This window comes from Marmota monax, unplaced genomic scaffold (genome assembly GCF_021218885.2).
Source record: "Marmota monax isolate L192 unplaced genomic scaffold, Marmota_monax_Labrador192_F-V1.1 WCK01_AAM20220418_F8-fsc00037, whole genome shotgun sequence".
Lineage (NCBI taxonomy): Eukaryota > Metazoa > Chordata > Mammalia > Rodentia > Sciuridae > Marmota > Marmota monax.
Window position 1 is genome coordinate 8,817,034 of NW_026693245.1, and position 15,650 is coordinate 8,832,683.

General features: G+C 38.6%; 1 protein-coding gene across 6 annotated transcripts in view; it reads right to left on the minus strand.

Annotated features, from left to right (window-relative positions):
* Plpp1 (phospholipid phosphatase 1) overlaps positions 1–15,650 on the minus strand; it is a 91,721-nt gene that overhangs the window by 2,830 nt on the left and 73,241 nt on the right. For all 6 annotated transcript variants that reach the window (XM_046456296.1, XM_046456293.2, XM_046456294.2 and 3 more), the window contains one exon: positions 7,896–7,953. In XM_046456296.1, the coding sequence (XP_046312252.1) occupies positions 7,896–7,953 (58 nt within the window). The remainder of the gene's footprint in view (positions 1–7,895; positions 7,954–15,650) is intronic.

The following is a 15,650-nucleotide window of genomic DNA, read 5'->3' on the forward strand; positions in this document are numbered from 1 at the left end:
GCCTGCAAAAAAGGCAGGCACATGGTAGAGCCCTTTTCTTCCCTGTGAAGATCCTTATATTTCAGTTGAGCTTGAGGAAATAACATCAGGAGTTTCCTAGACCAACTTTCAGAGTTATTATAATAACTCCAGACACTTCTCCCCTCTGGACCAAAAGTCTCCTGTACAGCACACAGTGATAGTGGCTCCACTTCTTAACCATTTTGGGGGGGCTATAGTGCAAACCTTAAGATCCCAGCCTCTACAGACAATATGCATATGGCTTTCTCTGCCACTTACTTTCCAAAATTGTTCCCTTTTGCCTACCATGATACTTCCCATTCCTTGAATTTATAACTTTTTTATAAAGTTATGACTTTAAAAATTCTACTCCTTGCCTTTGGGGTTTCTTGACAGAGGAAATGAAAGTCTGTGGTCAGTCTGCTATTTTTGTCCTGAAGTTCCCAAACACATCACACTAGTGCTTCCTCCCCAGAGTAAAGAACATGACTACTAACAAGTGGCCAGACCATAGGCGTGCTTTGGATGCCGATAGTGTCATTCTACGTTGCCGGTGATTTGGGGCAAAGCAAGTAACAGTATGACTCCTTTAAAAGGAAGTCTCCATTCCTCCATATTTCCCCAACTGCTACAAAGAAACTGAAAGTCTGAAGCTTCTCAGCACTCTTAGCTCTCAGAACTAGAAAGAGGGACAGAGCTCATGCTTTAAATGTCTAACAATAAAATGATGCACTAGGTCCCTGATTTGCAAATTCATTGCTTCCCCCCCTCTCCATGCATGCCATTTGCTAATGATACACACACTGAGCCTATCAAGGGTAAGGCATTTGGTTGCTCACCTCAAGAGCTGTAAGAATTCAGGCCCACAACAGATATTATGTGTGGTCCCAGCCAGGCTCAGCAGCAGTGTCTGTTACTTTCAGATTTCCACAGGCAGTTGAAGGGGTGAGCCCTATTTGGACACCACCACCCTGCCTTCTCTTCTAGGAAGGCAATGACTAGAAGACTTAAATCAGGCCTCACTCAGATGTCCTGGGCCATTTCTCCCTCAGGACTCCTACTGGAATTATGAAGTAGTTCTCTATTTTCAGAAGTTGTAGAAAGGGCACCTAATGGGTAATATAATAGTTTTTTTGCAAACTAAATTTCTGAGGAAGCAAAAAGCTACAGTTAGGTAAGAGAAAGAATGAAGGAGAATGGCAGCCACACTGAAAACTCAAAGTGGCCCTTAAGACACACAGAGAAGGTAGGTCCTATCTTCACTATAAACCCCTTTTAGGAGGTCTGAGTGCTACTTAGAACCAAAAGAAAGTCAATTAAGAGCCTCCCTGGTGTGTGTAACCAAATTTCTGGTTTTAAAATTTTGGATTTCTAGAATTCAAATAATACAGTTTTACTTCTAAGACATAAATTGAGAGGGGAAATGGCCTGTTTATATACCTGGGTTCGAACAGTGAGAAAAACAGAAAATAAAATCCCTTCAGTTGCAAACATACTCAGTGTCCACTGAAGGCATCACTACAAGGTTCACTCCTGGGACTTTTCCTACAGACAGTGCAAGGGTGTAACTCCTAGGCCAAATGAGATGGGGACAACTAGAAAGAAAGGGGGATATAGAAGCAACACCCTGCAGTTCTTTAAGGAGGGCTCCTCAGAGGCAAAGGCAATGTGCTGCTGCAGGCTCCAGGCAGCCTGCTGCAGACCAGCAAAGCAAGCAAGGCAGATGGCAAGCAGAATCCACTCATGGAGAGGATGATGTTTTAACTAGGGCATTCCACAATACTAAAGTCAGAAACAACTTCCCAGCTGAGGTAAAGAGGCAGTGCTGGAAAAAGAGAGCCTAGTCCAGGAAGCCATGCTGACGGGGATCTAGATTTTAAAGGAGGAAGCAAAGGGAATTAACCCAACAGTTAGCCTGGGACAGGGAGAATGGTTTGGAGAGACTCTCCAGACAGCTGCCCAGACCTTGCTCTGGAAAGAATGATTCCCTCTATTACCTACCCCTGCTCACAAATTTGAACACTGTCCTATTTACAAAAGGAACACCCCCAGCCTTCCACTGCTGTCAACTGCTGACAGGAATAACAACTCTAGGACAACTGGAAAGAGATGTGTGGGTATCCAGGACACAGCCAGGCTAAAGAATTATAACATATACTTCACTAACCTACACACACACACACACACCATTCTCATCTACACAAATACCTCAGGAGTCTGTCCAGGACACAGCCAGGCTAAAGAATTATAACATATACTTCACTAACCTACACACACACACACACCATTCTCATCTACACAAATACCTCAGGAGTCTGTGATACACGTGAGTCAACCTCAGGACCTCAGAAGGAAACTGCTGCTAGTTCTCTGGTTTTTTTTTTTTTTTTTTTTCTCCTCTTTATCCCTTTATGAGGAGAAATTCGTGTGAACCCTTCCAGACTGTGACTCTAAGAAAGAGCTCAGCAAAAACAAGTAGTACCACTGAGTATACAGCCCAGATTTTTGCTCAAAGAAAGAGCTCAGCAAAAACAAGTAGTACCACTGAGTACACAGCCCAGATTTAGAAAGCAAAACTAGTTTGAGATTGACCTTAGAAATCTACCAGTATCCTCCAACATTGCCCTCAGTAAAACCAGGCATCACTACTGGCCCCTCTGAAAAGGAAGGTTCCAGGTATGGCTTATGCCTCCAAGAAGAGGAAAATGAGCAAAAGTCAGGCTCCTGAGCCACTCTTCCCAGAAGAGGTCCTGGTCAGAAAACCCAGCTGTGGGATCAAGTGTTCTGTCTCCTAGCAAAGTCAAGCTCTCCTCCACATAGCATGCAGACAAGCTGCTTTCTCCACTGAGTTTAAACAAATAATTAGTTCTTAGCTGGGACATTACTAAAGATTTATACAGGCAATTCTTCAGAGGAGTAAGGACAGAAAACATCAATTTGCTCAAAATAACCAGATTTTGTAATCTAGAGGTGTAGGAAGCTGGCATTCCACCAGTAGGTGGCAGATGCTTCACTTCTCTGAAAAGTGCCGAGGCCTTCCTCCTGATCCAAACTGATCAACATTGTGGCTCCTCTTCATGAAGACCCCCAAAGTCACTTAACAAAAGTACACAAAGACCTGGTCAAAGTAAATGGTGCTGATTCCACTGCACAGGGAGGGCTATATTAAAAAAAAAAAAAAAAAAAAGAAGTAGTAGTAGTAGTAGTAGTAGTATACACACTCTTTCCGTTATGTAAACAACATGCATTTTTCCTTTATATAAAAAAAGTGTTTTTAAAATAAAAAAAAAATCAACATCTGTAGCACTACTTGAGTATTCTTTCATTATTTTACTATCATTAAGGGTTATGCGATCTTCATGTTTTTGTTCCCCCAAATTCATATATTGAAATCCTAACCCCCAAGGTGCTAATATTTAGGAGGTGGTGCCTCAGTAGGTGATGAGATCATGGGGGAAGACCCCTTGTTATGGGTTTAGTGCTTTTCCTTACAAGGGACCCCTGGCTCTTTTAAGAAAGTTCTCTGGCTACTTCCACAGTGAGGATCCAGTAAAGTTGGCAGCTTACAGGCAAGAGAAAGGTGCTCACCAGAACTTGAGCATGTTAGACCCAGCTCTCAGACCTCCAAACTCCAGAACTCTGAGAAACACACTTCTAGTTTATAAGCCATTTAGTCTATGGTAATTTATTATAGTAGCCCAAACTAAAACATAGGCTATAACCATTTTTGGCTAAAATTTCTGAAACAACATTTAACTTCCATTAAAGGGCTAATTATAGCTCACTTAAAATCAATCTGTTGAACTATATATTTTTTGAAGCTGATTAATTTTGATTTTTTCCTCTCCTTGACTAACCTTGTTAATACTTCTTAAAATACTCCATTCTTAAAAATAAGTAGGATTTGTTCCCCTCCCCACTTTTAAACTAGAGTCAAGGAGTCAGCTTACAAGCTAAGAATGGTTTCATATTTTTAAAGCATTATTTTGGGGCTGGTGATGTACCTCAGTGGTAGAGCACTTGTCTAATATGTGCAAGACCCTGAGTTTGAGGCCCCAGCACCACACACAAACAAAACATTTCTTAAAAGAACAAACAAAAACATTTTTTAAAAGCTTAAATATGTTAACTGATCTTTTACTGAAAACTTTTGTTAATCCCTGAACCAGACTAACAGCATGCTCAACACCAAGAAATAGAACTCTTATCTACTTATTTTTGAAACACCACTTCTAAGACCTAGTCAAGAAAACTAACAACTGTAGCCAGGAGACCACTGTAAGGTAGGCCTCACCTTAGCCTTCTCTGGCTTTGATTTTATCATCTTTGGGATTTATGGAGTTCCTAAATTTAGACTTGAAACCCACCTCAGGCAGGACTTGAGGTGTGTGGGCCATAAATTGTCCATCACATTCCCAATCCTTAGTATTCCACAGTTTGGGAAACATCTTCATCAAATATCAACAGTACTAGGTGGTACAGGGTCAGTGCTAAATGAAGGACAGTACAAATTTTGGGAAAGTGAGTGGTTTGAAAGAGTCAGGAAGTCTTACATAGGTGGGTGGCAGTGTCTAAACACTGGGAGGCTGAATAAGAAACTCTGAGCAGGGAGGAGAGTGGCTAGAGCATAGTACAGCTACTAACAGCAGTGATAAAAACAATCTGGAGCTTCAGCCTCAACCGGATGGTACCAGAAACCATTCTTATCCCATTTACTCCTCTCCTGAATAATCACGTAAATCTGGAATCTCTGACATTCAACCAAATTCAAGGGGGATCACTAAGCCCATGAAGGCCACATGCAAAGCAGCCCTGCCCTGATCTCCAGCCAGCCATGTGCTTTTCACAGACTCCCTGGCACTGTGAAGTGCACAGGATTAGGTTTCCTGCCAGAGCAGAACAATGGCCAGGATATTTAACTTATAAGACAATTTTAACTAGAAGTTCATTCCTGGGTGTCAGGAATTCTTGCAGATTTAAATGACTGTACATCTCCACCCATTCTGGGCCTGACCCATAATGCCAAGATGCCTAGGGAAACAAGATGAGTCACTGCCTTAGGAATTTGGGGGAGAAGAGAGGTTAAATGTTGTATATAAATAGGAAAGCAAGGAGATAGCTGTATATTCAGGGCCAAAATAAAAAATGGGGCCTATATCCTAATCAAGTAAATATTTCCACCATCCAGAGTCAGTGAAATGCAGTGCATGATTACTCTCAGGCCTTGGTCTCTAAGAAATCTGGCTTTTTTTTTCTCATTATAATTTCATCTAAATGCTCGCACTGACCCAATTACTAAATTGTGGTTGAGGTCATTTTCCCTGCGCATACAGCCCTAAACTGTCTCCTCATATGCTGCTGCATATCCACAGAGCAAGCCTGCCAATTGAGGCTCTCTTTGCACACATTTTATCCTCTCTGCATGAATTTCAGATTTCACAACTCCATACAAGTTTCTGTTTGGATACACAGATTTCACAGATGTTCTGAGAAGGGCCAAGGAAGGAGAGCAGAAAAAATGATAAATGAAATATGCATCAAAATGTTCAAGATTAAAAACAGTGGTCAGTCACCATTTTACTTCAAGATCTGCCTCACCTAACCTTCAAATTAAGTGGGCAAGGGTTCAGATCAAGGAAGCAATCAAATAAGGGCCACCTAGTCAAGAGATGCCCAGAGAGCTCACAGACCTCAGCAGTCCCTTTCCAAGGCCTCTGCTCCCCATCTGTAAAACTGGCAATTGCTCATTTCTATTCTTCATGGAGATTATTAGAAAAAGTCAAAAGTAAAATTAGCATAGCTAGGCATGGTGGCACACACCTATAATCCCTGTGACTCAGAAGGCTGAGGCTTTCAACTCTGAGCCAGGCTGGGCAACTCAACAAAACCCTGTCCCAATTTTTTTTTTTTTTTGAATTATAAAGGGCTGGGTATGTAGCTCGATGGTAAGCGCCCCTGGGTTTAACATCCAGTACCACACACAAAAAGGTAAAAACAGTGTTAAATGCAAATCATCATCAATATCAACCAAAACTAGATTCCTAGGTCTCATACAGAAGGACTGAGATGGCAGCACACGTAGGTGAGTGAATAACTAACAAAAGTCACTCTGGCAGACCTAGCTCTGGGGTGGATGCACCCACCCTTAAAATGTCATTCAGTAGAATCACAAATCTATGTTTGGGGGAAAGTTCTCAGGCTCTTAATGGCTCTTACCACTGTCCAGCCTCCACCTTCTCCCCTAGTGCCTGATTTAAAAAGCAAAACATGTTGCTTCCATTTGGAAAGAATGCTGATTTTCCCTAATAAGATAAAAGGGGATGTCAGAATACTATTTGCTATTAACTGCCTTGAAATAAGTCAAATTTTCCATGGCAGGTCTACAGAAACATTTGGGTATGTATCTTTAAAAAAAAAAAAAAAAAAAGCACTAAATTCTGTTGAATTTGTACCTTGTTGCTTTCTCACAAAACTAAATTAACATAGGATGAAAGTTGCGCAGTTTCCAGAAATATTGGAAAAGCCAAAACTCTGTAATGGTTTGAGTTGTGTGTTTGAATTTTATATAACACCTGAAATTTACATTCTTTTCATTGTGGGAATTTGGTTTTTTCAAATAAAAGCAAGATTCTAGTAAAGTTAACTTTAAATTCTGAGACCAAATTAACTCTCATCAGTCTATCCTTAATATTACACAACATGGATTTTTTTTTTTTTTTTTTTAGTATTTTTCTTTTAGTTGGACACAATACCTTTATTTTATTTATTTATTTTCATGTGGTGCTGAGGATCAAACTCAGCATCTTACACTTGCCAGGCAAGCACTCTATCACTAAGTCACAACCCCAGGCCCACACAGCATGGATTTTTAATCTAAGTCTTAAATACTTACATAGCACTAAATGTAATCAAAGGAAAAACCAAGGGATCTGCAAATTTGCACAGAATACAACTATATAAAAAACCAGTTACAAAGAAAATTAAGAAAAAAATTAGAGTTGATCTATTAAGACAGAAATCTTATCCCTTTCCCCCTAAATGTTGATAATACACTATACAGTTTTATATATATATATATATATATATATATATATATATACACACACACACACACACACACACATATACACATATATACACATACACATATATATATACACACACACACACACACACACACATTTATATGTATATGTAGAGAAAGAACATAATAAAATATAAAAATAAATTTAAATTGACTTTTAAAGATCCCCTGAATATGTCCTAGAGTTTGGTCTTCTATTAATTACTCTCCAAAAAAAAACCTTATGTATTAATCTCTAACTTGATAAGCAAACAATGGGTGCATATCTTTTCTAACTCCTCACTGCCAAGCTAGTAAAATGCATCAGCAAACTATGTGCTGCTCAAAAGCCTAGCAGTCAGACTCGGACCTGGAAGTCGAGCAAATGACCACTTCCAGAAGTAGAAGCCTCTCTGGTCCAGTGGAAAGCAGTTTGGGAAATGTTTCAGAATATGAAAGAAAAACAAAACCTGCTCAAACAGGAGCAACAACAGCTGCCCTCACTTACAATAAGCAGGATTCAGCTCACCAGAGCAGGCCCTGGGCATAGCAAAGAGGCTGCTGAACGCCCACAATGAGCAATGGGGAGCCTGCTCCCAATTAGGGTGCCCGGGACTCTGGATCAGTGACCTCTATGAGTACACAGAAGACATCTGTGTGTTCCAGAAAATGTCCCAATGACGGGTATCCCATCAGTTCATTCTTAGCAGGAGACTTAAAGATTTGATGGTCTGTTTGGCTTTTGCCACTTGCAACCCAAGAGCAGACACTTAGGAGAATCAAGCATCCCACGCATCACATCCCCAACCATCAGCAGACATGAGGTACTTACTGCCAGGAACAGCATGCAGTACATGGAGAACGAGGAGTGGCCAGAATAGAAGGACAACCTAGAAGAGAAACAAGAGAGACATTCATTTTTCTCCCTGAGGCAGAGCCTACTTTTGGAGGGCCTGCATATATGCTGGTGGTGAACTCATTTTGTTTTGCAGTTCTTTTCTTTCTTCAGTGCAGAAGATCAAACCCAGGGCCTCGCGTACACTAGACAAGCACTCTACCACTACCTGATCTCATAAATCTCCTTCCCTTCAGAGGGCACAAAGCTCCCTCCTCCTACCTTCAGAAATTAGAAGGATGAGGGTGGAGACGCAATTAAGACAGGAACTGTCAAGGTGTCCAAAGAGGACATGAGGTCAGATTCATATGTGGGATCATTTTATTGAAACCCAAGATGGGTGATGAATCATTGTGACCAAACTCGCCAGGCATTTCTATAGCTGTTGGAAGAGCGATACTGACAAGCTGTAACTGGCACAAAGGGCTTTGACCTGACTGCATAAAAATCCATATGACTGTGATTTAGGTTTTCCATTTGCAGGGTTTGTACCTGAATAAGGTAATGCCTCCTTTGGGACACTTGGAAGTTTATCCCTTTTCTCTATCCATATTAATAATTTTGTGTTTTAAGTGAACACACATCTTGCCTTAGATTTCCCACAATATGAAATGCTTTTGACATTTATTTTTAAATTGTGCTCTGATCATTCTGTACCAAATGAACATCTTTTAATATCTATAAATATCTGAGTATCATTTTCCCACCTAAAAATGATAGTGATGGCAAATTTTAATTTTATAGCACTTCTGAAAAAGAAAGATAAAGCTTACTAATATTCAAGATCTAAATCATGCTCTCAAAGAATTACCTACTGATGCAAGAAGACAAGCACACTCTAGATACAACCTACACATGAAAAGATACCCATACAAATAATTATGATGTTTCTCCTGACTGCTTTTCCCCTATACAAAAATAAGAACAAAGGTATTTTACTTATTCAAAAGGAATTTAAAGCCTATGTAGGTTCCTGGGATTCAGAAAGAAAGAGAGACTCCTAAAACCCAAAAACAGAGAGTGATGTGTGTAAATCTGGCCACAGAGGATAGGAGAGAAAGTAAAGATTTCTTAAACATATATTGAGAATGATTCTATCAAGAATTTGCTTTTCCCACCCAAAATTCTGATTGTCATATACATTCCTAAGAGAATCTTCTAATGTCCTGTGCTACCTAGGAATTATATAACTAAACCTGCTAACTGTTCTGGTTTTAATCTAGGTAAAACAGATAAATAAAGCACTGCTTAGCTTTTCTGTTTGGCCACACAGAGTGTGTAGAGTACTGTTTGGCCACATAGAATGGGTAGAGCAGAGTTCTGTACATTTTATAGTTAGTTTCAATAAACTGAATAGCCTACATATTAAAAAAGACAATTTTAGGGACTGTCAAGGCCCATCGAGTGAATGTAACTATGATGACAGAAACAGGCTCAAAGTCAAGCCATTTCATTTCACTAAATCCTATACCTTGTACCATGAAATCACAAACTGGAAACTTTAGTAGTTTAAACAGCTCTCAATCCACAACAGAGCAATTTCATAGGATGAAAATGAAATAGTTGAATCAAGAAGTCTGCCCATGACTTCAACAGGGATTAAAAAAAGAAAGAACTACTCATTATCACTTTCTAAATCTTTACACACAGTAACTTATCAAACAGATCATGGTAATATGAACTTTTACTTCTGTTAAAAAGAAAACAGACCCACAGAAGACATAAATTCAAATTATTCATATTCCATACAAATCTAGTTCTACTGGAATCTCAAGGAAATGCATTTGCTCCTACAGATATCTTATCATATCCATAATCCACAAATGAACTAAATATTTGTATGGAGCCCGGTGTGGTGGCGCACACCCATGATCCCAGTGGCTCAGGAGGCTGGGGCAGGAGGAGGCTTGTGAGTTCAAAGCCAGCCTCAGCAACTTAGTGAGGCCCTAAGTAACTCAGCAAGATCCTGTCTCTAAATAAAATGTAAGAAAAGGCTAGGGATGTGGCTCAGTGGTTAAGCACCCCTGGGTTCAATCCCCAATGCCTGCCTCCCAAAAAAATTGTATGGGTAAATTAATAAAATCCAAAAATAAGTCCAAATGCTTGTGTCTGCTTCACAGTGATCTCAGCTGAAATGTTTAAGACTTTGTCCCTAGCTAAAGATCCTTCCCTTGGGAATTTTAACCAGTCCCATCTCACTTCATAACTGCCCCAGTGATGAAGAAAAAGTAACAATTAAAGCCAACTGTCATCAAATCTTAGGAAAATGTTTTCAGAGGGAAAAATGTATTTTCAAATGCTGCTGTTTTCACCAACTCTAGGGAATGGTCTGTTAAACATTAAGGAACCTTCAATTAGTAAGTACATTCTTTGGTCTTGATTATGTAACTTACTGTGAATGAAGTCTTTTTACAAATGGCAGATTTAAGATTTCCCCCTCTTCCTTCATTATCCAGGGTACCCCCTTCTTCTTGAAAAGGTGATTAAACTCAGTCTGAACCTCAATATCATAGCCATCACCCCAACTTTATATCTGAGTTCCCACTGGATTCAGCCATACTGCCACCTCTGTACTCCCAACATCTACATCCATATTTGATCTTAAAATCTGCAAAGACAATCAAATCCAGCCTTTATCAGTCATCAGAAACAATTAGCTCATATGAACCATTTCTTAAGCGTTTTGGGGCTCATGAGGTTAAATCACAAGGAACCCAGCCAATCATCCCTGGGCTCTTCCCTCACTAACAGACTTTCTTCCTTCTTTCCTCCCCATTCTCCAGAGTTTAAAAGCACTGGAAACCACAATTTTAACTATCCTTTTACTTTGGAAGTATCTTTATATCTTTGTGGGAGGAGCAGTACTGGGGGGTTGGACCTAGGACCTCATGCATGCTAAGCAAGCTCTCTACCATGGAGCTACATCTCCAGCCCTCGCTTACATTTTTTTTTTCTTTTTTTTGTACCAGGGATCGAACCCAGGGGCACTTACTACTGAGCCACATCCCCAGCCCTCTTTTTATTTTCTAATATATTTTATTTAGAGACAGGTTCTCGCTGAGTTACTTAGGGCCTTGCTAAGTTGCTGAGGCTGGCTTTGACACTCAAGATCCTCTGGGCCTCAGCCTGCTGAGGGGATTACATGTGCGCACAAGCATGCTGGGCGCATTCATTCTGGAATAATTTTTTTTTTTAATACAGAATTCTAGGTTAATGATTTTCTTCCTCGTGACTCTGAGGATATCATTACATTATCTATGGCTTCTGCTTTTGCTGTTAAAATATAAGCCTCTGTGCCATTCCTTTCTGTATTCTGTCTTCTCTCTTTCATTGCTCCCCACTGCCCCCCATGCCCAAGTCTTCAATAGTCTACAACTATCATATATCAAGTAGGGACTTCTTTTTATTTACCTGGTTTGGTACTTATTGGCTTCCTATATCTGAGTATTTATACTCTTCACCAATTTTGTAAAGTTCCCAGCCACTTGGAATACTGCATATCCTCTATCCTACTATCTTTTTGCGAGTTTCTGAATGACCTTGTAATCTACCTTCTTATTGTATCCCTCTCTCTTAACCTTCCTTCTGTATTTCTGATCTTACCTTTTTAGGTCTACCTTTCACTTCAGTTTTCCCTTTCACTGTGTCTAATCAATCTGTTCCATTTTTAAAATTTAAATTACTAGATATGTTTCATTTACAGATCTCTTTGGTTTTTTTCAAATCTATCTGATCAATCCTATTAACATATTTTCAAGCTCCCCTTAGTCTACACAGCAGACATATTTATATTCTACATGGTAATTCTAGTATCTGCAATCTTTGAGTTTATGTAACTTGTTATATTTGCTGACTCTCACTTAAGGTAGCTTGTTTCTATGTATGTTCATTATATTAAAATATGTGTTCATGTCCTTGGGACTCCATCATTGGGGAATCTCAGAGATCCTGGTTTAAAGAGAATTCTTCCAAGAGAGACTTGTATCAACTTGTGCTGTGTTCACTATAGATCCACTTTGACCTTCAAACTTTTTTTCTTAAAAAAAGACATACAGGTAGCATGAATTCTGGCTCCAGACCAGTGAGTGTGACTGTGGTCTTGTGGTTAAGAATTCTTCTTAATATCTCCCACGTGGAGGATACTGCCCTTTGGGAGTCCTTACATTATCCCTGTGCCTCCTGTATGTCTTCTTACTCTCCTCAGTCTGTCTTCATCACCTACACTTCATATTCACAGTCTACCAAACTTGGGTTCTAGGCTTTCAGAAAATGGCAGACAGGGCACACATTGGATCTTCAACACTAACTGATCCTGGCCTCGGGTCTCAGCTAAGCTATTTATACATTTATATGTATGTATGTCTATACGTGTGTATGATATATATAGATATAGGTATAATTTTTTAAAATAGGGTCTTGCTATGTTGTCCAGGGTGATCTTGAATCCTGAGCTCAAACATTCCTCCTTCCTCATCCTCCCAAGTAGTTGGGATTATGTGCAGGTGCCACTACACCAACTACCACACACACACACACACACACACACATACATATATTCACACATATATATCGTATATATAATTTAAGAAACAGTGCATATGAATGTGGGGGGCATATTTTCTAGCATGTTTAGTTGAACAAGATCAGAAGGCATTTCTAACCCTCTATATCGCCAAAAATAGAAATAGGCTTTAAAAAAAAAAGTAAAATGCTATCTAAAAACAATCATTTCAGTAGGTGACACAACAGTTTGACAAAATGTGATTTGTTTTTAATCATACAGTGGCCAATGCTCACAAATGCACAAATGTTTCCAATTACTGATATACCACCAACCCCTGGGTATGCCAAAGTTGGCTCTGATGCAAATTACAACTTCCTTTCCCCCTAAAAATTGTTCTAAAATTGATTACTTAAAGCAGTCCAATGCAGAAAAGTTGTCAAACCACATAAATTGTTATAGAGTTACCGAGTACATTCAGGTACATGATACACATTACCTATGTTCCTCACAAAACTCTTATGTGCACACAGAGAAGATGAGCTTCACACAGTTTCAATAACTTGCTCAAAAGCCCCAACTATCTCTTTCATGCTCAAATCTGAGTCTTCCCAACTGTGCCAGGATTTCACTACAACGAACAGTAGAGAAATCCAGAAAGATTTTTAATCCTAACATCTCCAGGCAGTGAGAACCAATCAGAAAGAACAGAAATTATAATTTATATGTGGCAAAATGTATGAAGTAGTATGTATGAAGCTGGACAATCTATGAAAAAATAGATGTTGTCAGTAACCATTTGAAGAGAATAATAATTTGTACACTCCAAAGGCAAAATAATAGGAAGACAATTACAACAAGAGACAGTTTCTTTACAACTTATTTCCTGATTTTAAATATTCACATAAACCATATTAACTTGAACTGTAAGAGAAATTTCCCTTTGTGGTAACCTTTAAATACTGAATTATCCTGTTTTTTTTTTTTTTTTTTAAAGTTTAAAATGTCCTATACAAACGGACATGTGAGCAATGACCTCTTAATGAACACTAACTTTTCCTAAGTATTAGTTCTACTTTATTTTGAAAGGATGCTGATAATAACCATGCTAAAGGTTCCAGCATTAGATATCAAACATTGTAGATAATCAGCATTAGATTATGTACAAAAATCCCATATCTAGGATACTAAGTAGGTGATGACGGGGAAAATGTGAACTTCACTTACACACTTTCAAGAGGATGGCTTGACTATCTACCCACATGAAAAACATATTTTTGATTCAGTAATTCTACTTCAAGGAATCTATCCTAGAGAAATGCACACAAAGATTTGTGCTGAAACACAACTGGCAATTCAAGGACCCAAGAAGGGTCCAGCCCGACTTTGTATTTTATTTAGAGACAGAGTCTCACTGAGTTGCTTAGTGCCTCACTTTTGCTAAGGCTGGCTTTGAACTTGAAATCCACCTGTCTCAGCCTCCCGAGCCACTGGGATTACAGGCATGTGCCATCGTGCCCGGCCAGATTACTTTTAAATAATAACTTTCATAAATAATACCTTTCATAAAGTGAAGGATCTTTTTAAATCACCCCCTACTTAATCTTATATGTTGATATTTCCATATAGACATGATTATAAAGAAGGTTGTTGAGCTACTGACATACACATGAATAATACAATAAACCTGAACAAATCAATTTTTTGGAGGTATAAGGAATTATCTGGTAATGTCTACAATTAGACCATTTATAGAAGAAGCAATCCTAGCAGATTTTACCAAGTGCTTAAGTACTACACCCAGCCAGTCTACTTAGAATGTGTTTTACTATTATAGAAGGCATGTGCTCAAATTTCAGCTTTATTTACCAGCATGAGATCTGCATTTAAGAAATTATTTCTCACACTTAATCATATATATTGCAATTAACCTTCTAAACAATACAAGACTGCCATAATCTAAACATGAGTAAGTTTGTTTTGAATATCTGATTCACAAAACTAGAGATCAGCCACTCGGAATTGATCGGAAACACCAAGTTTGCACTTTGAAATTTAGGACTAGAAATGTAGTTCACAGGTAGAATACTTCCTAGCATATGCAAGATCCATTTGCAATGGTAGTCTTAACCACATGTTTTAGTGTTGCAAGTACAGCCCCATTTAATGTATAGCAAATTCTCAAGTATTAATTCTAAACAGTAAGTATAACTTTCTAGATAGTGCAGTTAATAAGTATTCCATTAAAATCCATTTATTTCCTTTATTTTTTTTTTTTTTTTAAATCTAGGACCTAATGGCCACCACAACTGAAGTCTGGGGAAATTCCTATGATATCAGTGATGGCAGACACAGCACAAGGGCATGCACATGTGCAGGAAACAGAGATGGGGCAAGAAATTAAGTGAATGAAAGGGAAAAAATCAAAAGCAAAACCAAAATTATAGGAGGATATTCTCATCCTAACATGTAACTCTGACTCCTTTATATTATCAACAAAAAATGACTCATTTGGAGTGTTATGTTCCCTTCTCCCCAGTGTCAAGCCATTATAATTTTATTAGTAAAAACTTATATGGGGACAGGTAATGAAGGTAAATGAGTCAAAAGAGCAGATTACACCATAATACTAGCCTATAGATAATATTTAAACAGAAATGTTTTTGCATTTTTTTTGGCTTTTTGGCTTTTAAAATTCAAGAGAAAGAATAGGAAAGTCTATATCCAGCTAAACTATATTCCACAATAGAACAGAAATGCAAAGCCACAGTTATGTATCATTATTATACAGCTCTGAAACTGTTAATAACATTCTGGAAGCACAAATGGAAATCACAATTTTCTGTGAAGATACAAAGTCTTGCCATAATTTCATTTCTCCATTTGATGATTCTTTCTCCTTGCTTTGGAAGCCCAAAATTTAACACAGGATCTTCTCATTAAAAATTACAATTATTTTTAATGCGTGTAAGTCTACAGTGTGAGTTACATAGATGCTCATACTGTTTTTAAAGAGGTTGTTTTCCCAGCCCTTCTATAAGACTTGAAGTACACAATTCATATGCAGAATCCTTAAAAGATGGCAGAAAAAAAAAAGCCTATATACACTTAGGTCAAAAGTATAATCAGAGTGTAGCAGAGCCTGGTGGCACACGCCTGTAATCCCAGAGGCTGAGGAAGCTGAGGCAGGA